The sequence below is a fragment of the Xylocopa sonorina genome, chromosome 18, assembly GCF_050948175.1.
Source record: "Xylocopa sonorina isolate GNS202 chromosome 18, iyXylSono1_principal, whole genome shotgun sequence".
Lineage (NCBI taxonomy): Eukaryota > Metazoa > Arthropoda > Insecta > Hymenoptera > Apidae > Xylocopa > Xylocopa sonorina.
The window spans coordinates 1,851,566-1,876,316 of record NC_135210.1 but is presented as its reverse complement, the minus strand read 5'-3'; the positions used below and the strand labels follow the sequence as shown (position 1 = coordinate 1,876,316).

The window sequence follows — 24,751 nt, the reverse complement described above, 5'->3', positions numbered from 1 at the left end:
TCATCCGCCTCGAACGGCCTCTTGGAGGGTCATCGAGAGAGAGAAAACCTTGCTCCGACGAAAGGTCCCTTCGTGAACGAGGAAGAGTTTGCGTTGAAGTTTTTTAGAGCCTTCGAGTATTAGCCTACTGATAGATGATCGGATGGGTGGGTTCGACTGGCAGGTCGCTGTCCAGGTTCAAGGACACCCCGTCCTTGGACACCAGGTAGTGGGTGAGCAGCTGTCCTTTGCCCTTGACGAACACCAGGCCGCGTTGCTCGAAGCCAAAGCCAAATGGCTCCAAGATCTTTCGCGTCTCGTCTGTGACCTGCGATTCAATGATTATTTTTTATATTGTTCTACTGTTATTTGTGTGGCGTACAATGTCGATACTTTGAGTTCACTTTTTTGCGAATTAAATTCAGCTATTTGCGAAATTGAATTCACCCTTTGGCAAACTTAAATTCCCTTTTTTCAAAACAAATTCATTCCTTTGGGAATTAAATTGATCTATTTGCAAAATTGAATTCACTCTTTTGCAAACTTAAATTCTCCCTTTTCAAATCAAATTTATTTCTTTGCGAATTAAATTCATCCATTTGCAAAATTGAATTCACTCTTTTGCAAACTTAACTTCCCCCTTTCCAAATCAAATTCATTCCTTTGCGAATTAAATTCATCTATTTGCAATATTGAATTCACCTTTTTGCAAACTTAAAATCCCCTTCTTCAAATCAAATCCATTCCTTTGCGAATTAAATTCATCCATTTGCAAAATTGAATTCACCCTTTTGTAAACTTAAATTCCCCCCTTTCAAATCAAATTCATTCCTTTGCGAATTAAATTCATCCATTTGCAAAATTGAATTCACCCTTTTGTAAACTTAAATTCCTCCTTTTCAAATTAAATTTATCCTTTTCCAAATTAAATTCGCCCTTTTGCAAATCAACTTCTACTTCAACTTAGCAAAAAATAAATAATTTCATATAAAAAAGTTGGGATGTTTATTCAAAAGTAATTATCTATTCCTTAAAGTCAGTACATAATTCATAATTGCATATTTAATGTATGTAGTATGTGCATATGTATGAAAATTGTGTGCAATTGTCAACAGAAAAATGCAAATATATCGATCTTTCGAAGAGTCTAACTACCACCAACTTTTTAAGTCACCAGCAAATGCTATAGCAGAATATGTCAATTATACTTACATACTATTTTCATGCATACATACCATTTATTGTACAATTCTGACCTACGTAATATATACTGACTTTAACGAATTGGTAATAACTTTTAAATAAATATCTGTACCATTTTGAATAATATTTTTCATTTACATAGTTTACATTTGGTGCTTTTTTAAATGAGATATTCAAGTAGAAGTACTTGATCGATAAAAGATGAGTTTGACATTCAAAAAGATAAATTTAATCTGCAAAAGGGTAAGCTTAAAGTGCGAATACTACTAATAATCAAGTATTGCATTTTTTTCTCTATTTGTTAAGTGTATTAAGTCACCAGAACATCACATTACCTTAATATTTTATTTATTTGATAATGCCAATACTACTAATAATCAAGTTTTTCTTTTTTTTGCTATTTGTCAAGTGCATTAAATCACCAGCACATTACATTCCCTTAATATTTTATTGATAATGCCAATACTACTAATAATCAAGCTTTTCTTTCTTTGCTATTTGTTAAGTGCATTAAGTCACCAGCACATTACATTACCTTAATATTTTAATGATAATGTCAATACTACTAATAATCAAATTTTTCTTTTTTTTTTTTGCTAATTGTCAAGTGCATTAAGTCACCAGCACATCACATTACCTTAATATTTGATCGATTTACGTGTATTTAGAGATATTTTACCTGGATGCAGCCTACTTTCCCAGTGCTCTCCATCCTGGACGCAACATTCACGGTGTTCCCCCAAATGTCGTAATGAGGTTTCCTGGCGCCAATTACCCCAGCGGTCACAGGGCCGTGATTGATGCCCATCTTCAAGACGAAATGATTGAAGCTCTGCTCATTGATACTCGACAACGCCTTCTTCAACTCCAGAGCGAATTCAACGAGCGTGGACAAGTGACTCCATCGTGGCGCTTCTTCTGATTCCGCTGACTCCGTGATACCAGACGCCGCCATGTACGTCGAGCCTATCGTCTTGATTTTGATGATGTCTTTGAATTTGTACTGGTCGAGGATCTGACGAGAGAACCATTAAACCTTACCACGTGATTCTCTCAAATTTTCCTTTCAATTGAAGAATACAATTTGTATAAATCAATGGACAGTTCCATAAACCATCAATTTCAAGGCACACCCTATCTTTCATCGCGAGATGTATGCCACAGTCGAGGTGATTGCTATTTTTGAGGGATTTGACGAGAGAACCACTAAATCTTCCCACGTATTCCTCTCAAGCTTTTCTTTCAATTGAAGAATACAATTTGTATAAATCAATGGTTGGTTCCAGAAACCATTAATTTCAAGGCACACCCTATCTTTCATCGCGAGATTTATGCCACGGTCGAGGTGACTGCTATTTTTGAGAAAGGTCTTTAATTTTTTCTACTATCTGAATATGAAACTTAGATAGTACGTGATTTTACGCCTTCACCTTGCACTGTGTCATAAATCTCATCAGTGTCTACAACCCTTAATATCACCCAAACAGACTGCGACCACATAGACACCTTTAATAAACGTCCAATGGACTTTTATCCGCATTCTCTTCTCTCTTTCTGTACTTTCCCGCTTTTTCTCATTTTCTACCTTTCCGTTGATCCATTTCACCACCTTGACACACCCTCAGACCAAAGGCCTTGCCAATACAGGAGTACAATTTCCACATCCACCAGAACAACCCCTGATGACTCCAACCTTCTCATATAATTAAACAGATCTTCATTCTCACATTCATTCTACAAACTCATTCAACTTCCATGCACCATTTAACCTTAAGATACTTGTAAATGGTATAAAATAGTTCTGAAGTATAAGTGAAAACAAAACTTAAAACTTAGAACTTGAAACTTGAAACTTGAAACTTAAAACTTAAAATTTAAAACTTAAAAAACAAATAGTTGATCTCAATCAGTAGCCATCGAGTACTCAATATACTAAGTTCAACAGTGCAATGAACAATTAATAAATATAGAATCGTTCAGAAATTCGCCAAGTTCTTCTGCTATAAATTAAACTCGAGCTCGAATGAAATCCCTGGACAGAAATTGGAATCACTCACCGCGTCGAAGTCGGATATAACTTCGTTGAGAAACCTGAGACACTCGAGGCCCTGGTTGTTGATGCTCTCCTCGCTGTAGAAGTCGGCAAAGTTCGGCATGCTGGCGAACAGAACGCCCACCTCCGCGTAGCTCTGGCTGTACAGGTCGTCGTGGTGTCTCGCCCTCGAGAGGAAGTAAGCGGCCACGTGCGGCGGAAGTATGTTGTATATCAGCGCGCCGTTTCTGCGCTTCATGTCAGCCGCCCTCTCCCGCTGCGCGACCACCTCTCTGCCTCGCAGGTACAACATCCTCCTCGACTTCTCCGCCTGGAAATCGATCAGCCTCTGAGCCACAGAGTGGTCGAAACGAGCCACGCATCGCCCCTAACTCTTAACCTTTCCTCGCATTTGCCAATTTTATAATTAGAGACCTCGACACGCACACGTGTCCGCTTCACTTTTTCCACGATAATAATTATATCTCGCACCTGACTTTGGTAACACTTTTTAGTATATATATATATACGCGCAATTTACATTTAGCTGAAATCAAATCAACCTGAATGCCTCTATAAAGGTATCGAACTCTTCATAAAACCGTGGAGTAATTTCAATTGCAAATTTCATAATTATAACTAATTATATGAGCAAACTTCCAATTGACTGTTTTAGCTTCGTACATATATATAAAATATATAAGCTAATATATAATCTAAAAGAGTCAACTGGAATTTTGCTCGTATAATTTGTTGTAATTATGAAATTTGCAATTGAAATTTCCAGTTGTCTCTTTTAACTTTATTTGTATATATAAGTAATATAATATGAGTCAACTGGAATTTTGCTCGTATAATTTGTTATAATTGTGAAATTTGCAATTGAAATTATTCCACGATTTTATTAAGAATTCGGTACGTTTATGGAGGCTTTCAGGTTGATTTGATTTCAGCTAAATGTAAATTGCGTTCAACGGGGTGAAGGATGCGCCCGCAGCTGTCGAAACAAGCGCGCCCTCGTTGGCTTTGATGAATTCAAGGGCCTCGTACGGAGGCTCGATTATTATTCCCGTATCGAGGGTTGTACTCGTGCGATTCCATACGTGTCGACGTTTTAATCCAACAATCGAGCGGTAGAAAACTTTCGAAGACAGTGATGGCTCGCGTATGGGCACTGTGGAACCACAGCACCCTTCTATTTCCACTTGACATTATCGATAACATTTAATATAAGATTTTTTTTTTAATTCTTTCTTTACACTTGTGCAATTCGTAATCCTTAAGCTTAATTTCAGTAGTATTTCGTAATCTTTAAGCTAAATGTCAGTAGCCATCTTTCATCTTAATATCTTTGCATGAAACTTTGTAGCAGCACCCCTCTATTTCCATTTAATATTGTCGATAATATTTAATACAAAACTTTTTTTCTTTAATTCTTTCTTTACACTTATGCAATTCGTAATTTTTAAACTTAATGTCATCAACCATCTTCCATCTTAATATCTTTTCATGGAACTATGTAGCAGCACCCCTCTATTTCCATTTAATATTATCGATAACATTTAATACACTTATGCAATTCGTAATCCTTAAGCTTAATGTCAGTAGCCGTCTTTCATCTGAATATCTTTGCATGGAACTGTGTAGCAGCACACCTCTATTTCCACTAAACATTATCGATAATATTTAATACCAGACTTTTTCCTTTAATTCTTTCTTTACACTTATGCAATTCGTAATCCTTAAGCTTAATGTCAGTAGTTAATCTTTTATCTTAATATCTTTGCATGGAACTGTGTAAAAAACATTTATATGAAATGAATGACAAGAAAATACTAATGCTTGCTGCTCAGTTCTTAGCATCAGGAAAATAAAAAGGATACTTCTCAAGATCCGCGTTAGAAACCAAATAAGGCCGCTTTTTGACCTCAAAAGAAAGAAAGCACTTGTCAACTAACAATTCTACAGTACCTTACAAATAAATTCTCTCTAATTATTTCTCATAAATTAACTATGCATCGACTGTGGATCACTCCTCAGCGATTCTCACGTTCAACAAAGACAAACTAATGCCACTCGACCTGGTGACGACGCAGTCACACCGTCGATCCACCAAATCAACTTTACAGAGCGGAAATTAGCAATTAGCATCACTCACGTATCTGGAGACGATGACCAAACAGGTCGCGACGATGAGCAGGGTGGCGGATAGGCAGTATTTCGCTGGGACAGCGCTCGGTTCGAGGGGCGAAGAGGCGTGGTCCTCCCAGTCGAGTCTCGAGCCGAGTAACCAGATGTTGATGGAACACTGCATGCCTGCGATGCCGTACATCAGGTATGCTTTGCCCAGGTAGCATATGTACGTCGGCATCGAGATCGCCACTAGCGTCAGCACACCGATGTACGAGTAGTAAGAAGGGTACGGGCATCTCGTTGACAGGGTTATGCTGGCGTTCAGGGGCGGAATCGTTTCCTCGATGACCACGCAGTTGAACTATTAAACGACCAAGAAAACGTAAAAGTTAATAGTTTAAAATTTACAACAATGTATAGAAAAAAAAAATACTGAAACAGCAGGCAGAATAAGAAGTTGCGATCGTTAAGAACCGCTTGTGAGCTTTCGTCAAATCTTTTTTACATGTGTACAAGTAATTAAGCTTTTTTTATTTCATTTCTTTCTCAGAAAAAACTCTAAATATTACATCACATTTTGATAATTCAAATAGTCCCCATTTTCATCTTCTAATTCCCGAAGCTTCCAAAAATGGTCTCTTTCAGAGCGGTTCTTAATGTTAATTGATTAAGTTCATTAGTTTGTTATACTGTACGATATAACAACAAGGTAGAAGTACTCTGAGATATAAAGTACTCTGAGATTTTTGAAATCTTTTTCACATGCGTACAACTAATCAAGCTTTTTTTATTGTTTCTTTCTCAGAAAAAAGTCCAAACATTACATCGCATTTTGATGATTTAAATAGTCGCTATTTTCGTCTTCTAATTCCTCGAGCTTCTAGAAATGGTCTCTTTCATAGCGGCTCTCAATATTAATCGATTAATTTCATTAGCTTGTTACATTATGCAATATAACAATAAGGTAGAAGTATAATGTAAAATAATCTGAGATTTTTGCAATCTTTTTTACATGCGTACAAGTAATCAAGCTTCTTTTATTGCGTTCCTTTATCAGAGAAAACTCCAAACATTATATCTCATTTTGATGATTCGACTAGTCACTATTTTCGAGCTTCCAGAAATGGTCTCTTTCATAGCGGTTTTTAATATTAATCAATTAATTTCATTAGCTTGTTACATTATGCAATATAACAACAAGGTAGAAGTATAATGTAAAATAATCTGAGATTTTTGCAATCTTTTTTTACATGCGTACAAGTAATCAAGCTTCTTTTATTGCGTTCCTTTATCAGAGAAAACTCCAAACATTACATCTCATTTTGATGATTCGACTAGTCACTATTTTCGAGCTTCCAGAAATGGTCTCTTTCATAGCGGTTTTTAATATTAATCAATTAATTTCATTAGCTTGTTACACTGTACGATATAACAACGAGATAGAATTATAACGTAAAGTACTCAGAGATTTTTGAAAATGGTCCAAGAGTAATACGCTTACGAGTCGATATAAATTCAATGTAAAATCTATACGTACCATATCGAGGAGCAGGAAGACCCCGAGGGAAGAAGTCATCAGCAAGGCCAGAGTTCGCCTGAGCCACATAGCTTTAATGGAGCTGCCCAAACAGGTGGCACCGGCCAGAACTATCGCGAACAGTAACACAACTCCTATACCACCCCACGTGAAAGGTCCCCAGGGTTGAAACGTCCAAACTGGGGCAGCGCAGATCATCACCAGCGGCCCGCCCAGCAGGGACAGCGGCGAGAACGCCTCTTCCGCGTGGTGGAACGCGGACTCCACTTTGGCATCCTTGAACCGCAGAGTCAGCCAATGCGCGTGGCCCTTTAGATGCGCGCCACAGCCTGCGATCAACATTTTTTTCAATTAATATACTTTTAGTTTGAATGGATTGGATTTTTTTTTTGCCTTGAAAAATTATTTGTAACGAAACAAGTATTGTAACAAATAATGAAGCAAGTATTGTAACAAATAATGAAACAATTATTGCAACAAGTAGTAGTGAAACAAATTGTAAAGTATAAAATAATCTAGTAGAGAGATATTAAAATGTTAATTAATAGCATGGGAATTCTCTGAAGATCAGCTGAAATTGGTGAGTGAATATGAAAATTGAAATTGTTAAGTCGTAAAACAGCAAATTTCGTAAAATTGTACTAAACGAATCTGCTTATTCTAACGAAAAAAGGACACAGCCCATTCCTCTCCAGTTCTTAACAATCTTTACCATTAACCATACACAGTTTTGCAAATAATAATCAAGAAGTATATATATAATAATTTAGAAGCATAATTCGCTGAGAACTTAATTATGTACATAATAACATCGTGTCATTTATTCATCGTTAATGAAACAATCAACGAGGATTTTATTTTGCCATCCTTGAACCGCAAAGTTAGCCAATGCGCATGGCCCTTTAGATGCGCACCTCAGCCTGCGATCCACATTTTTATCAATAATTATACTTTCAGTTTGAATGAATTGGATTTTTGCCTTGAAAAATTATTCGTGGTGAAACAAGTGTAAATAATCTAGCAGAGAGATATTAAAATGTTAATAATTAATAGCGTAGAAACTCTCTGAAGATCAGCTGAAATCGGTGAATTTGATCACGATTGAGTATGAAAATTGAAATTGTTGAATCATAAAACACCAAATTTTGTAAAATTGTATTAAACGAGTCCCCTTATTCTAACGAAAAAAGGACACAGTCCATTCTTCTCCAGTTCTTAGCAATCTCTACCATTAACCATACACAATTTTGCAAATAATAATCGAGAAGTGTATATATAATAATTTAGAAGCATAGTTCACTGAGAACTTAATTATGTATATACTAACATCGTATCATTTATTCATCATCAATAAAACAATCGACACTACGACTCAACAGAAGTTAAAAGAGAACCAATAAGAAAAGTCGAACATTGATATCGCTACGAAGCTTCTATCAAACGTCTCAATAACAAAAGTTAACTGAAAAGTTACATATTGGACGTTCTCAGTTCCTGTTTCGAGATAAAGAGTCAACATCCTCACTTTTGCTGACGAGCTCCTTCCTGAGCCTCTGCCTGAACTCCTCCGAGTCCTCCTTGTTGTTCCTCCCATCCCTGGAGCTGTCCATCGTCCTCCTGGTGGTCTCAGCGTCCGTCAGCGAGGCGAGGCTCTTGGTGACAGCTGGTTTGAACGGCTTCAACGCGCGTACTATGAAATAAGTGACGATACCCGCCTTCTGTAGTGCCTCTTCTCTGTCCTCACCGTGAGCCGGCTCGACCTCGAACTCGCCGTTCAAGAAGCTCAGCGTCGCGTTCGAGATGTGCACCCTCCTGTAACAGTAGTCATCATTTAGCGCAACGCTTTCGTTGGTAATTTTTGATGGTTCTAGTTTTACGTCGAGAAATTACTAATCGTTTTAAAAATATTGCGACACTAGATTGGCGGTTCTCAGGAATTTTTTCGTTGAAAAGCACCCCCAGCACCCTTGATGGGGTGTCTCTAGGGTGCTCTAAATTTCTTGAGGCTAGACAATGCTTACCAAACATTTCTGGTGGTTCTAACTTTGCAGCAGAAAATTATGAATCGTTTTTAAGAGAGTTTTTAAGATATTGCGACACCAGACTAGAGGTTTTCTGGAATTTTCTGGTCACAGCACCTTCGATGGAGTGTGTCTGGGGTGCACTAAATTTCTTGAAACTAGACAGTGCTTTTCAAACATTTCTGGTGGTTCTAGCTTTGCAAGGAAAAATTATGAATCGTTTTAAAAATATTGCAACACCAGACTAGCGATTCTCAGGAATTTTCTGGTCACAACACCCTTGGTGGGGTGTCTCTGGTGTGCACTAATTTTCTTGAGACTAAACAGCGCTTACCAAAGATTTCTAGTGGTTCTAGCTTTGCAGCAGAAAATTATGAACCGTTTTTAAAATATTGGAACGCTAGGCTAGCATCTCTTGAGCTGCTTTCGTTGCAACACCCTTCGTGGGAGCCTCTAAGGTGTCCTGAATACTTTATAGTTGGATAGCACTTGCCAAAGCAATATTAACTTTATATTCTTATAATACAAGAAGATAATGATGTTGACAGATTGTTTGAAAATGGATTCTACTATTAAATTGCTAGATCTTGATAAGAAATTAAATATCACTGTTGCAGCTCATTTTTTAAAAACCCCTGCACTAGGCTACTCCACAATTAAAGAATGAAAAATAGAAATACTGTTGACTCTTCGAAAATTCTTTGATGGAACACGCTATATCGAAGAAAAGGTCAAGAGAATAACGATGCTAAATCGTCTGAAAAGTGAAAAAGCTTAGTAATATATTATTTAGATTAAAATTTCAATTTTCTAACACAGCTACCTCAAACTTGTAACGTGCACGTACATTCGATACTGATGAAAGAGTTTCAATACTGGATTCCATTTCGCGGCCACAATTGGACACTGGATTATTCAAAGGGGAACGAGGAAATAGGAATTTCTAAGGGATTCTGATTACCCGAGGACGTGAACATGAAACGCGACGGAATTGATACGAGAATACGCTATTTTCAATTCATGGCGCCATTGATGGGCGTTCGAACATCTTTTGAAAGCTGTTCTGGAGGGAACTTCGCGTCGCGTTATTGTCCTCGACTGAATTCTGGCTCGTGCGAATAATAATTACGTAATACGCGATTATAGTAGGTGGACTAATTCGAATCATGACACGAGTAATTGTAAACTCTCTTATAACTCTCTCGTAAACTCTCTTAACTCTCTTAACTCCTTTAACTATCCCTCTCTCAACTCTTTTAACTCTCTTAATTCCGTTAACTCTCTCTCTCTCTCTCTCTTAACTCTTTTAACTCTCTTAACTCTCTTAACTCCCTTAACTATCTCTCTCTCAACTCTTTTAACTCTCTTAATTCCGTTAACTCTCTCTCTTAACTCTCTTAACTCTCTTAACTCCCTTAACCCTCTCTCTTAACTCTCTTAACTCCCTTAACCCTCTCTCTTAACTCTCTTAACTCTCTTAAATCCCTTAATTCTCTCTCTTAACTCTCATAACTCTCTTAACTCCCTTAACTCTCTCTCTCTCAACTCTTTTAACTCTCTCTCTTAACTCTCTTATCTCTCTTATATTTCTCTCTTACCTCTCTTATAGCACGATACTCTAGTTGTACGGTTCCATATTCTAATGTATATCTATTTAATATATATTTAACTAAGTAAGAAAAGTATTGCAGTGAAAAGAACGAGCTACGTGCTTCCTCTAAGCTAGCCATACAGCAACTGATGCCTTCGCTGCGAGCCTCGCGTCCTACAGGAAGTAAATAGACGCGACTTTATCTCGCGACGACGCAGTCGCACAATCAATCCATCAAACTTTTACAATATTATTATTCCACACTTATAAAGGTATTAAGCTGTATATTGCCTCTTACATTTGTAAAATTTTATTTTATAATTGTATGTATTATAACTTGGTCATCTGAGAATGGAATTTTCATGCAACGTAGAAGGAATCAAACTGATTTATATTTTATTCAGTTCTGAGTTTCTTATAGCGTAATTTAAATTTAATACGACACGAATTGACATGATTTGTATTAGGTGTAATCTAATAGTTTTTTATAGAGCAGTTTTCATATAATGCGATACGAATTTATCGTGTTATAGAAGAGTTGACTGTATAACACTCGTTCGTAGAATACGTATAGAAATCGTATAAAAGGGACTCGCATAACGCAGTGAAAAAATGAGACAGCTACTGCGATTTTATCACGTTTTAGTTTTATTAATTAATATGACTCTGTTATCTCAGCTACATAAATACTATCAATCAAGCTGTGTTTAAACCTGCGTGTAAAATAAATGTAAAATACCTACATGAATTAGATATGTTTAGTAGTTTTATAACTTTCTGACTATATATCTTGTGAAAAAAGAATTTATTATTCAAGAGCCATAAAAATTGCCATGTACTGTCTTAAGCCTGATTATTAAAGAAAGTTATTGTAAATGTAACAAATATTTTCATTGCTTTGGTTTTTAAAGGGCAACAACATGGATTCATATAATACAAGACATGTCTACCATGTCATAGAAGAGTCTACTGTATCAAAATACTTAATATTCTAAATTTCCCTTTAAGACAGTAATATTCTACATTTTAAATAATATTCTAAAATTATTTAAGACACTAATATTCTAAATTTCCATTTAAAGTACCTACAATCTAACGTTCCAGCATAATAAAAATTGCACTCAATATTTATCTATTTTTAAAGAAGTCTGTATCTTCCTTCTGAAGAAGACTTACTCAAGATTCTCTTCTTCTGAAGAAGATCTATTCTAATATTCTTTTCTACAGATATCCTAGTCTTGTAATTACAGAACAGTCGATAGAAATGCAAATGTACCGGTTAATTTATTATGCAAGAGCCATAAAAATTGCCATATACTGTCTTAAGCCTTATTGTTAAAGAAAGTTATTGTAAATATAACAAATATTTTCATTGCTTTGGTCTTTAAACGGCAACAACATGAATTCATATAATACAAGACATGTCTACCATGTTACAGAAGAATCTACTGTATTAAAATACTTAGGATCCTAATTTTCCATTTAACGTATCAACAACGCAACGTTTTACCTTAATAAAAATTGTACTCATTATTTATCTATTTCTGAAGAAATCTGTCTTCTTTCTAAAGAAAATTTATTCAAGATTTTCTTCTTCTAAAGACGATCTCTTTTAATATTCTTTTCTACAGACATCCTAGTCTTGTAATTACAGAATAGTCGATGGAAATGCAAGTGTATCATATTCTAAATTTCCACTTAACGTACCAACATCACAACGTTTCAGCTTAATAAAAATTACACTCAATATTTATCTACTTCTGAAGAAGTTTATGTCTTCTACCTGAAGAAGATCTACTCAAGATTCTCTTCTTCTGAAGACGATCTCTTCTAATATTCTTTTCTACAGATACCCTAGTCTTGTAATTACAGAACAGTCGATGAAAATGCAAGTGTACCGTAATCTAAATTTCCATTTAACGTACCTACAACGCAACGTTTCAACTTAATAAAAATTATATCCAATATTTATCTATCTCTGAAGAAGTCTATGTCTTCTATTTCAAGAAGATCTACTCAAGATTCTCTTCTTCTGAAGTAGATCTATTCTATTTTTTTCTCTACAAATATCCCAGTCTTGTAATTACAGAACAGTCGATGGAAATGCAAGTGTACCATATTCTAAATTTCCATTACCAACAGTACCTACAACGCAACGTTTCAGCTTAATAAAAATTGCACTCAATATTTATCTATTTCTGAAGAAATCTATGTATTCTATCTGAAGAAGATCTACTCAAGATTCTCTTCTTCTGAAGTAGGTCTATTCTAATTTTCTTTTCTATAGACATTCTAGTTTTGTAATTACAGAACAGTCGATGGAAATGCAAGTCTACCGTGTTCTACATTTCCATTTAACGTACCTACAACTCAACGTTTCAACTTAATAAAAATTATGCTCAATATTTATCTATTTCTGACGAAGTCCTTGTCTTCTTACCGAAGAAAATGTATTCAAAATTCTCTTCTTCTGAAGACGATCTCTTTTAATATTCTTTTCTACAGATATCCTAGTCTTGTAATTACAGAACAGTCGATGGAAATGCAAGTGTACAGTTTAATTTATACCTCACGTAAAAAGGGAACAGCATAATCGCGTGACACGGAGACCGTTAATTTTTCCAAATACATTAACCTGATTGAAAAAGAGAGGATAGAAACTGAGAGCGTGGCCATCGACGGGGCTAGCTCGCGACGGGACTCGGGTATCTCACCCTTTAATACTGGCTGGCTAAAATTAAAGTACGACGGGGCATTAAAAACTGCTCGCCAGGCGGTTTCGCCTGGTAATTGATGTCAAAGATGTACACGTGGGGTGTGCTCATTACGTGTCCGTCGGCGTCAAGGACGCGTTTTATATGTCGCGTCGATATCGTTTAGTTCAAAGTCTGCCTACATCCCCTCTGCCACTCTGCTCGACGCGCTTTCCTTCGATTTTCTAAATCGACGAAGTCGAACAGTGAAAATGTTAATGGTAATGTCTTCGAACGAATCTTCAATTTTTAAACAAATTCATATCGATGTTTTGTTACCAAAAGCAATTGTTAAGATTAGAAAAGAGACCACCCTTTGTGCATCACGCGCATAATTTCTTTCCACAGCTTGCAACATCTCAACTCTCACAAAAATTAGAACACGTCTCTAGATTCTAATTTCACAACAGTAATATTATAAAAAATAGAAACAGTTTGCAACATCTCAAGTCTTATAAAAATTAGAACAATTTTCCAGATTCTAATTTCATAACACTAATATTATAAAAAATAGAAACAGTTTGCAACATCTCAAGTCTTATAAAAATTAGAACAATTTTCCAGATTCTAATTTCACAACACTAATATTATAAAAAGTAGAAACAGCTCAACTCTCACAAAAATTAGAACACCTCTCTAGATTCTAATTTGACAACATCAATATTATAAAAATTAGATACAACTTGCAACATCTCAACTCTCACAAAAATTCGAACAATTCTCCAGCTGCTAATTTGACAACACCAATATCATAAAAATTAGAAACATCTTGCAACATCTCAACTCTCATAAAAACTAAAACACCTCTCTAAAATCTAATTCGACAGTATCGCATTAAAAAATTAGAAATTGCTCAAAAAAAATTCTACTAAAGAATAGTTTCAGTTTAGAAGAAGAATCCTCACCCAGCCCTTCCGCTGCTCTCCATCTTGTTCGCCAGCTCGACGTCCTTGCTGTATACATCGAACTGCCACTGCCTCTGTCCGAGGACACCGGCTAGAACAGCGCCTGTATGTATGCCAACCCTCATGTCCACGGGGCTGTTGGTCGTTTGCTGCACGTACTTGATGGCGTCCACCATCGACAGGCCCATGTAGACGCAGAGGACCGCGTGGTCTGGCCTTTCCACGGGCGCTCCACTGATGCAGTAGTAACAGTCGCCCAGGATCTTGATCCGCAGCTGCTCGTACCTGAACACAGATTCTCGTTACACAGCTGTGCATGAGGGTATGCTTGCGAGTAACAATAAACTGAATACCAGAGATAAAAACCAAAGGCTTGGTCAATAAATCTTTTCCAAAATTTAAATTTGCTTAAGATTGCGTGCGAATGGATCTTGATCCGCAGCTGCTCGTTCCTGAACACAGATTCTCGTTACACAGCTGTGCATGAGGGTATGCTTGCGAGTAACAATAAACTGAATACCAGAGATAAAAACCAAAGGCTTGGTCAATAAATCTTTTCCAAAATTTAAATTTGCTTAAGATTGCGTGCGAATGGATCTTGATCCGCAGCTGCTCGTACCTGAACACAGATTCTCGTTACACAGTTGTGCATGAGGGTACGTTTACGAATAACGACAAACTGAATACCAGAAATCGAAACCAAAAACTTGGTCAATAAATCTTGACCAAAATTTAAATTGCTCTCTGATAGGATGGAATTAGAAATGGTGTTTTGGGAAACCTACGTGTGTGAGGTAGAATAACGTTCGATCGGAAATATGTAACAAATAATTTATTTTAACAAGAACAAATTAAGGATCGACGCTATGGCTGCTAGGTACGCAACTCCTAGCTAACTAACTTCCGAGGGCTCCTTTCTCTCACATTTTATCTGTTTTTCGCCCCCTCATTTCGGTGCAGGAAGGGAGGGGGCACGTTCGCAGAAATCGTCCTTAACCCTCGAAGACGAAGAGAAAGTTTGGAGTCAAGCATATGTTTAATGTCTCCAGTCTCTTCGCATCGAGGGTTAAGTGTTCTCTTCCGTCCTGCGCCACGAGGTGCAAAGGCGATTACGGTGGTCGCCACAGTGTAGAATGTGAACTACTCTGATTGCGTGCGAATGGATCTTGATCCGCAGCTGATCGTACCTGAACAACGATTCTAATCACAGCTGTGCATGAGGGTATGGTTGCGAATAACCACAAATTAAATGCCAGAAATCGAAATCAAAAGCTTGGCCAATAAATCTTTACCAAAATTTAAATTACTGTCTTGTAAAATGGAATTAGAAATTGTGTAGATTCTGATTGCGTGCGAATGAAACTTGATCCGCAGCTGATCGTACCTGAACACAGATCCTTGTCACACAGCTGTGCATAAGGGGAACTCATGCTTGCGAGTAATGATAAACTGAATACCAGAGATCGAAACCAAAGCTTGGCTAATATAATAAATCCCTTCCAAAATTTAAATTGCTCTCTGACAAGATGAAATTAAAAATAGTGTAGAGCGTGAACGATTCTGATTGCGTGCGAATTGATCTTGATCCACAGTTGATCGTACCTGAACAACGATTCTCGTTACAGCTGTGCATAAGGGTACAGTTGCGAATAACGACAAATTAAATGCCAGAAATCAAAATCAAAAGCTTGGCTAATAAATCTTTTCCAAAATTTAAATTGCTCTGTGATAAGATAGAATTGGAAATTGTGTAGAGTTTGAACGATTCTGAATGCGTGCGAATGGATATGCGTGAATGACATAATGTTTAGAAGATGATAAATAGAATAACTGCGTGCGATTGAGTTTGAGAGGTCGAAACGTGAAAGTAGAGTGCTTGGAAGAAAATAAGTGAAGTGACTGCGTGCGACTGGGTTCGAAGAGCCTGAGGTGCAAAAGAAGAGTGTTTGAAATCAAGCGACAGGACCTCGCGACAGGATCGTCTAAGAATGAGAACAAAGTGAATCTGAGGAGCGTAAAGATCAAAGTGTTCAGCAAGAAGCGACAGCGTAGAGATCAGGACATTTGAAGCGGGTAGTGAGAGAGTAAAGATTGAAGAGTACATAACGAACAGCTAGCGAGTTAGAGTTAGTCTAGTAACTAAGTCTGTTAATTAATTAATTTATTGTTGTATTACAAAAATTGATGTATATCTAAAGTTCAAACATTATTAACGTATTATTTGTGGATCGTATAAAGTTATGTTTCTCGCGAATTATTTCTGGAACGAGGATTACGTTTATTAACATAGTATTTAACGTTTACTATGTTAATTACGCTCATAAATGATACATTTCTAGGTACGATAACAAAAATGACTTTTATTTTTATCTTTTAAATAATAATTACTTTCATTCTCTTTTATGGAAAGCAATTGAACAGAAACATTGTCAAGCATACCTTCGTCGTTTCTAATTATACTGATTAAGTTGTAAATAAAATTATTAATACATTATCCTCGCCAAATTTATCCACCTAATAACACTTTCCAGTTAATTAATTAATTAACAGACTTGAATACTTAAAGTACGTATTTATTTATTAACAACAGCGAAGATTTATTTCTCCTCCGAATACGAGGATTGAGATTATTCTACAAATTGTTAGAGCTCGTCCAGGGATTGGGAAATTTGTGTTACAATAATAACAAACAGAGGGCTCGTTTAAAGAGAACGAGAAGCGTATCCGGCGGCGATTCACGGGTGGAATTTATCTATTGAAATTGTTTCGAAAAGCCGAGTAAAATAGGGAGTCGGGTTATACCCGTTTTCTCTGTATCGATTAACCTGCCGGGAATTTGTGATTGAAGCGTTCGCGTGGAAACGGGGTTGAGTGGCGGGGATTTCGTTTTAGGAAGCCGGAGCGGAGGAGAATTTAATTTTTCACTTGCTCCCGAGCCGACGCTGTTTGACAAATGGGGCGGAGGTACGTGTCAAGGAGCATCTTAAGCGGAGGGTGTCCCGCCGGATTTATACGTTGACCTCTACCACTTCTGTACAGCCACTCTTAACCAGTTAACTGTGGAATTTAGTTTCAAAAGATCAGCACAGGGTGCGAAATTAAGAACAAGCAACGACGTGTATACACGTCGAACACAGGGCAAATGGTACTATTATACATTGTACGAAAAATGAGGAAGGATTACATTTTTATTCGTCGAAAAAACTGAGGTTTGAGAAAAAGGTTTGAGAATTGCCAAAAAATAATAAAATACATAAATAAGAAAAATTGAAGATAGCAAGAATAATCAAGAAAAATAAGAAAATAGTTTACAAAATTTCAAGCTATGTATATAAAGGGAACATAGCACCAAATAATATTCTTGTTACATTTTATTCAGATTTCGAGTTTTTATAGTGAATGGTAATTTTTTATACGATTTTACGTTATTCTTACTAAAATCTTGAAAATTGTCCAAAAATAATAAAATACATAAACAAGAAAAATTGAAGATAGCAAGAATAAAGAAGAAAAATAAGAAAATAGATTACAAAATTTCAAGCTATGTATATAAAGGGAACATAGCACCAAATAATATTCTTGTTACATTTTATTCAGATTTCGAGTTTTTATAGTGAATGGTAATTTTTTATACGATTTTACGTTATTCTTACTAAAATCTTGAAAATTGTCCAAAAATAATAAAATACATAAACAAGAAAAATTGAAGATAGCAAGAATAAAGAAGAAAAATAAGAAAATAGATTACAAAATTTCAAGCTATGTATATAAAGGGAACATAGCACCAAATAATATTCTTGTTACATTTTATTCAGATTTCGAGTTTTTATAGTGAATGGTAATTTTTTATACGATTTTACGTTATTCTTACTAAAATCTTGAAAATTGTCCAAAAATAATAAAATACATAAACAAGAAAAATTGAAGATAGCAAGAATAAACAAGAAAAATAAGAAAATAGTTTACAAAATTTCAAGCTATATATATAAAGGGAACATAGCACCAAATAATATTCTTGTTTTATCTTTTATTCAGATTTCGAGTTTTTATAGTGAATGGTAATTTTTTATACGATTTTACGTTATTCTTACTAAAATCTTGAAAATTGTCCAAAAATAGTAAAATACATAAACAAGAAAAATTGAAGATAGCAAGAATAAAGAAGAAAAATAAGAAAATAGATTACAAAATTTCAAGCTATGTATATAAAGAAAACATATCATCAAATAATATTCTTATTACATTTTATTGAAATTTCGAATTGTTATAGTGAATGGTAATTTTTTATTTTACACGACAAGTATACACGTCAAACGCATTTAACTGGTTAACATGTGCACGCACACGTAGCTACGATAACCAATTTTCATTTCCTTTCTGAGGGTTGGAACTCGATATCACGGACATTCCTCGCTTCCTGAACAACCCCATCGATAATTCATAATTGTACCAGGTATTCATTACTCTACGTGGAATAGAAAATCCAATAAAAATGCTTACTCCACGTATTCACTCTACACCCTATAATTTTAAGACTAAAAATTTACGTATATTTAATCGTGTAAAGTTATGGTTTTTGCCAACTATTGCTGGAACCAGGATTACGTTTATTAATGTAATTTATTCAACGTTTATTATGTTAATTACGTTTATATATAATATATTTCTACGTGGGATAATAAAAATTACTTTTATTTTTATTTTTTAAGTAATAATTATTTTCAATCTCTTTTATCAAAGGTAATTGAATAGAAACATCATCAAGCATACCTTCGTCGTTTCTAATTATTCTAATTAAGTTGTAAATGTAGTTATTAATATATTATCCTTGTCAAATTTATTCATTTAATTACACTTTTTAGTTAATAGACTTTTGAAAATGTGTCGTGGGTATACTAAAGGGGGCAGTCGTCTAACAACGAATAAAATTATGTATGTTTATTATATAAGGATTTCAAGATTTAATTGAGATAGTTTAAGTGATTTTTGGAATTTATTTTCTTAAAAGTAGCTGGGCTATTTTACGAAACTTTTGGAATTTTTTTCTAGTTTTACTTGGATTATACTAGGAGATTTTCAGAATCTTTTTTTTAGTTTTGGTTGCATTATTTTAGGTGAACTTGGGATACTTTAAAGTGGCTTTAAATATTCTATTTTAAGGGATTTTCGAGATGTCTTCCCCTAATTCTATTTTATCGACTTTTAGAGATTTTTAGGATATTTTGCTTTACTTTAACTTGCCTTATTTTAAGCAATTTTTGGTGTAATTTAAAGTAGCATTAATTGGACTAGTATTTGAGCTACTTTTAGAAATTCTGGGAATATTTTGCTTTACTTTAACTTGCGTTATTTCAAGCGAATTTTGATATAATTTAAAGTAACTTTAATTAGACTAGTATTTGAGTTCCTTTTAGAAATTTTTGAAATATATTGCTTTACTTTAACTTGCCTTATTTTAAGCGATTTTTAATATAATTTAAACTAACTTTAATTAAACTTAGTTTAGATCATTCCTCGAATTTTTTAGTTGAAATTGGGCTACTGTATAAACCATTTGAAATCCCTTTTCATATCTACAGCCAGATTGCATCCTATTATATGCAGAACCTACGCATCTCCACCAAAAACAATATAAACCCAATTAAGTAACGCGTGTTGGTTTCAGCGTAATCATTAGCCATCAGTGAGTTAATTGACAACGGAATTCCGCGACGCGTGTACTCGAATCACAGGACACAACGCCAGAATGCGAGCAATTTGTCGAAGTACCGCGCGATGGAAACACGCGAGCGATACTGCCTCGTCCGTGGACGTATCGATTCCAAGAGACGCCAAACGAAGGACTCGCGACGCGTTACTGCCTCAGAAAACAGGACAGACAAAGAGAGAAAAAGACTGAACAGCATTCCTTGATAAAGACAATCTCGTGGCTAGCGATTTCAGGATTTTCATTATCCATTGGACTCGACAGAGGGGCGAAAGGGTCCGCGTGAAGCTCGTGAAAGGTTTTCACGTCCATTTCGCCCAGGTCACAGTCGAGTGGACGACAAACGAATTTCCCAGCGGTGGCAATAACTTCGTAGCCGATTAATTCGTTTCTCTCTGCAATGCGTGCGTTCTTTCATTTCTGCGTTCGTGAATGCTCGTCCAACTGATCCAGAATCGCTGTTGAGAATTTTTTTTAGAAGCATTCTTGACAAATTCTTAACGATTTACACGAAGAATACGCCAGTTTGGGTACCAACGTCAAACTTCGTTCACATACTTTATTTTCGCGACCTCTAATTATAAATCCTGAACCTGCTTCCTCTTCGATCCGCGTTCCCTAATGTTCTATTAAAAGACGCCTCAATTCGGCTATAAATAATTCCAACGACGGTCCCTTCGATTCCCCCGAAAATTACGGAATCAGGTTAAACTCGATACCAAGGTGGTCTCGAATGGTACCACCCTTGTATCACACTCGCAACTTGTCGAAGTATAGAATGGCGTGCGAAAGTTCCTCGCCAAACTATTCGTACAATACATTCACCATTCTGTAACATATCTTTAGAGAAAATTCGTCTCAAATTTGTCATATTCACGTACAATAATTCTAATAATAATAAATTCCTTTCTTCAAGATTCTATCAAAAGATAAATCAATTTGCAAGTGTCTGTCATAAATAATTGTAATAAAAATAAATACTCGCGCCGTCTTTAAACACAAGTTCAGGAAGAAAATCGCCCTTTCGCTTACATTCACCATTTTGTAACATATCTTTAAAGAAAATTCGTCTCGAAACTTTTGCACGCCATCTCTATAACGCGTAAAGAGTAGTTCGAAATTTTTTATATTCACGTACCATCAATCTAATAATAATAAATTCCTTTCTTTAAGATTCTATCAAAAGATAAATCAATTTGCAAGTGTCTGCCATAAATAATTGCAATAAAAATAAATACTCGCGCCATCCTTAGACACAAGTCCCATCGAAGGGACAACACAAGTCGAGAAGATCACCCTCTTGCTTATATTCACCATACTGTAACATATCTTTAAAGATAATTCATCTCGAAACTTTTGCACGCCATCTATATAATGCTGAGTAAAGAGTAGCTCGAAATTTTTCATATTCGTATACCATCATTCTAATAATAATAAATTCCTTTCTCCAAGATTCTATCAAAACATAAATCAATTTGCGAATGACTGCCATAAATAATTGTAATAAAAATAAGGGGCTCCTGTCATCCTTAGACACAAGTCCTGTTGAAGGGACGACATAAGTCCCATCGAAGGGATAATAAGTCCAGAAGAGCACCCTCTCGCTTACGTTCACCATTTTGTAACATATCTTTAAAGAAAATTCGTCTCGAAACTTTCGCACGCCATCTCTATAACGCGTAAAGAGTAACTCCAAATTTGTCATATTCACGTATCATGATTGTAATAATATTAAATTTCTTTCTTCAAGATTCTATCAAAAGATAAATCAACTCGCGAGTGTCTGCCATAAATAATAGCAATAAAAATAAATACTCGCGCCATCCTTAGACACAAGTCCCGTCGAAGGGATGACACAAGTCCAGAAGATCACCCTCTCGTTTACGTTCATCATTTTGTAACATATCTTTAAAGAAAATTCGTCTCGAAATTTTTGATATTCACGTACTATCATTCTAATAATAATGAATTCCTTTCTCCAAGACTCTATCAAAAGATAAATCAATTTACGAGTGACTACCATAAATAATAGCAATAAAAATAAATGCTAGCGCCATCCTTAGACACACGACCCGTCGAAGGGACGCCACAAGTCTCCCTCTCGCTTACCTCTCGCTAAGCTGATCGAATCTGGCGAACAGCTCGTTGAGTATCTTGACCAGCTCGCTGGCGCTGTAAGTGGAAGAGATCGCGGTGAACCCAACGATGTCCGCGTAGAGGATCGACACGTTCTCGTGTCTGGACATGTAGATCTTCTTGAACTGCGTGTCCAACGAGGCGCCAAGGTCCTGGCGCATCTTCACTGCCACGTGTTCCGGAAGCACGCTGAGCAGCAGCCTCTCCTGCTCAGCACTCTGCTCTTCGATCACCAGCTGGACTTCCAGGCTCTGTCTGGTCTCGAGGAACGCGCGTCGTTGCTGGAATTCCGTGAGCGAGTAACACGAGGCGCCCAACAGCATCGCGCCCACAGATAGCGTCACTGTCAACACCTGCGAATCACGTCACGTCAGAATCACAGTATACAGCAGCGAAACTCTCTGTCGGCACCTTTGATGTCGGCACAGTATACAGTAGCGCAACTGGCACGATTTTGTGTTATAAAATTTAATGCGCATGCGCGAAACAAGGCTCCGAATCGCAGTGCCATCTGAACTTCCGCCTCACTTGCTCTTTGGTTTTTCTTTCTCTCTCTCTTTCTTAGCAAACAAAAAGACGATTGAATATCTAACCAAACCTGAAGCTGAATTTGGAGAGAATTCAGTATCTGTTGAAAGCTGCTTGAAAGCGCTGAAGCACGTTCGAGCTATTTCGAAGATTTTAGGAGGAAAAGGAAAGAAAGCGAGAAAGAATCAATTTAAAATAATTGCTAATTTCTAAAAGTATTTTGATAAATAATTTAAGGGAATTGTTAATTTATATAAATATTTTATATTGTTTTGCAATTTTCTATAATACATATTTTTTGTTGTAGTATTACATATGCAGAAGGGGCTATAAGAATTGAAGAATTTTTCATTATAGTTTCTCTTGTTTATCTTGTATAATATTTATGTTCTTACATTTTTATAGTCATAGTAACATGTGTATTTTATATTTTTTCGATTTTTGCTTTCTTTCCTTGTTTTTCAGTATATTAGAAATAATACATTTATTATTTTGATTAAATTTTGATTAACTAAACTTAAAAATAAATTGGCCAGATAGAGAGTAAAAAAATGCAAGTGAGATTGAAATCCAGGTGGCACTGCGATTAGGTTGCTTCTGTCGCGCATGCGCACTCAATTTTATTACTGTGATGGTGTACCATAAAATTGAGCGCGCATGCGCGACAGAAGAATCCAAATCGCAGTGCCACCTGGATTTCAATCTCACTTGCATTCTTTTACTCTCCATCTGCCCAACTTATTTTTACGTTTAACTAATCAAAATTGAATAAAAATAATGAATTTAAAATAATGTCGCTTCACGTTGAATTGTTTTAAGCATCCCAGTATTGCACTTTTGTGACTTCTTTCTTATGTCCATTTTTTAATTATTAAATTAATGCAGCAACATCTGAAACAAAGCTAAGATCAAAGTGCTTCCAAAGAGAATATATAATTTAACATATTTATATAAATTAACAACTCCCTTAAATTATTAATCAAAATACTTTTAGAAATTAACAATTATTTTAAATTGATTCTTTTTCTCCTAAAATCTGCGAAATAGCTTGAACGTGCTTCAACGCTTTCAAGCAGCTTTCAACAGATATTGAACTCCCTCCAAATTCAGCTTCAGGTTTGGTTAGATATTCAATCGTCTTTTTGTTTGCTAAGAAAGAGGGAGGAAAGAAAAACTAAAGAGCAAGTGAGGCGGAAGTTCAGATGGCACTGCGACTCGGAGCCTTGTTTCGCGCATGCGCATTAAATTTTGTAACACATAAAATCGTGTCAGTTGCGCTACTGTATACTGTGTCAGAATCTTGGTGGTTTGATGCGTTTAGAGAAAATATGCGAGAGGTGACGCGAGAGTCGTTATATTTAGAGAATGAAACGAATGCATGTTTAGATTACGTGTTTTCTGTGATGTTTAGACTTGGTTCTGAGGATCGAGGATTGTTGATGTTATCTCGCACTGGTTGTTTACGAGCTGATGACGGTTACACGTGTACCCCTTTTTGGTACACGCTAATATATTCGATCGTTTTGGGTAAATACTATTTTCTCGTGTTTGTGAGAGAAAATGTTGTGTGGTGATAATATTGGTTTTTGTGTGAGAATAAGTCTGCAAATAGTTTGTTTATATAATAAGACAACTGTGGAACTGTTTTCAAGTTTAACGCGTGTAATGAAAATTATAGACGTGACAGAGAATGTGTTAATGTTTGGTGACACATGTTTCTTTAAATGTAAGTTGTTTTACCAATTTTCGTACTAAAGGATAATACCAATATTGCTTCTGTACAATTCCAGAAAATTTCAATAAACTATATTAATTACAAAAGTAGTTATTGCAGTTTTAATGGAAATTTAATTTTTAGATTTGAATGAAAAGTTTGCGAAAAATAGTTGGACGCGAGTATATCAAGGTTTGAATTCCACGAATCCTTTTAAATTCTAAAATATTTGACCAGTGACGAAGTCTCAGTTTTATGAAAGCAATAACAGTAACGATTTTCTGTCTTGGATAATATATGCAAAGTTATTCTCATTTTTATGATGGAAAGGCTGTATCCTGTAATGATTTGGCAATTTAGTCTCGTGTGATTAATATGCCTCGATGATTAGACGGCAAAACGAAGAAACGACATTCGCGTGTAAAAACGTCAATGGAAGAACGATTACACATAAAGCATTCAAGATATTATTTATGGATAATAAAGTCAGATATCTCGACAACTGGTAAAGG

General features: G+C 35.8%; 1 protein-coding gene across 1 annotated transcript in view; it reads right to left on the bottom strand.

The window, feature by feature from the left end:
- The window catches only part of Ac3 (adenylate cyclase 3), a 33,301-nt gene continuing 8,550 nt past the window's right edge, over positions 1-24,751 (bottom strand). The window contains exons 2-9 of the mRNA XM_076908369.1: positions 21,971-22,350; positions 14,155-14,439; positions 8,410-8,696; positions 6,885-7,213; positions 5,373-5,708; positions 3,240-3,545; positions 1,862-2,197; positions 1-307 (exon numbers count right to left, since the gene is read on the bottom strand). Coding sequence (XP_076764484.1) covers positions 125-307; positions 1,862-2,197; positions 3,240-3,545; positions 5,373-5,708; positions 6,885-7,213; positions 8,410-8,696; positions 14,155-14,439; positions 21,971-22,350 — 2,442 coding nt within the window. The 3' untranslated portion in view covers positions 1-124. The remainder of the gene's footprint in view (positions 308-1,861; positions 2,198-3,239; positions 3,546-5,372; positions 5,709-6,884; positions 7,214-8,409; positions 8,697-14,154; positions 14,440-21,970; positions 22,351-24,751) is intronic.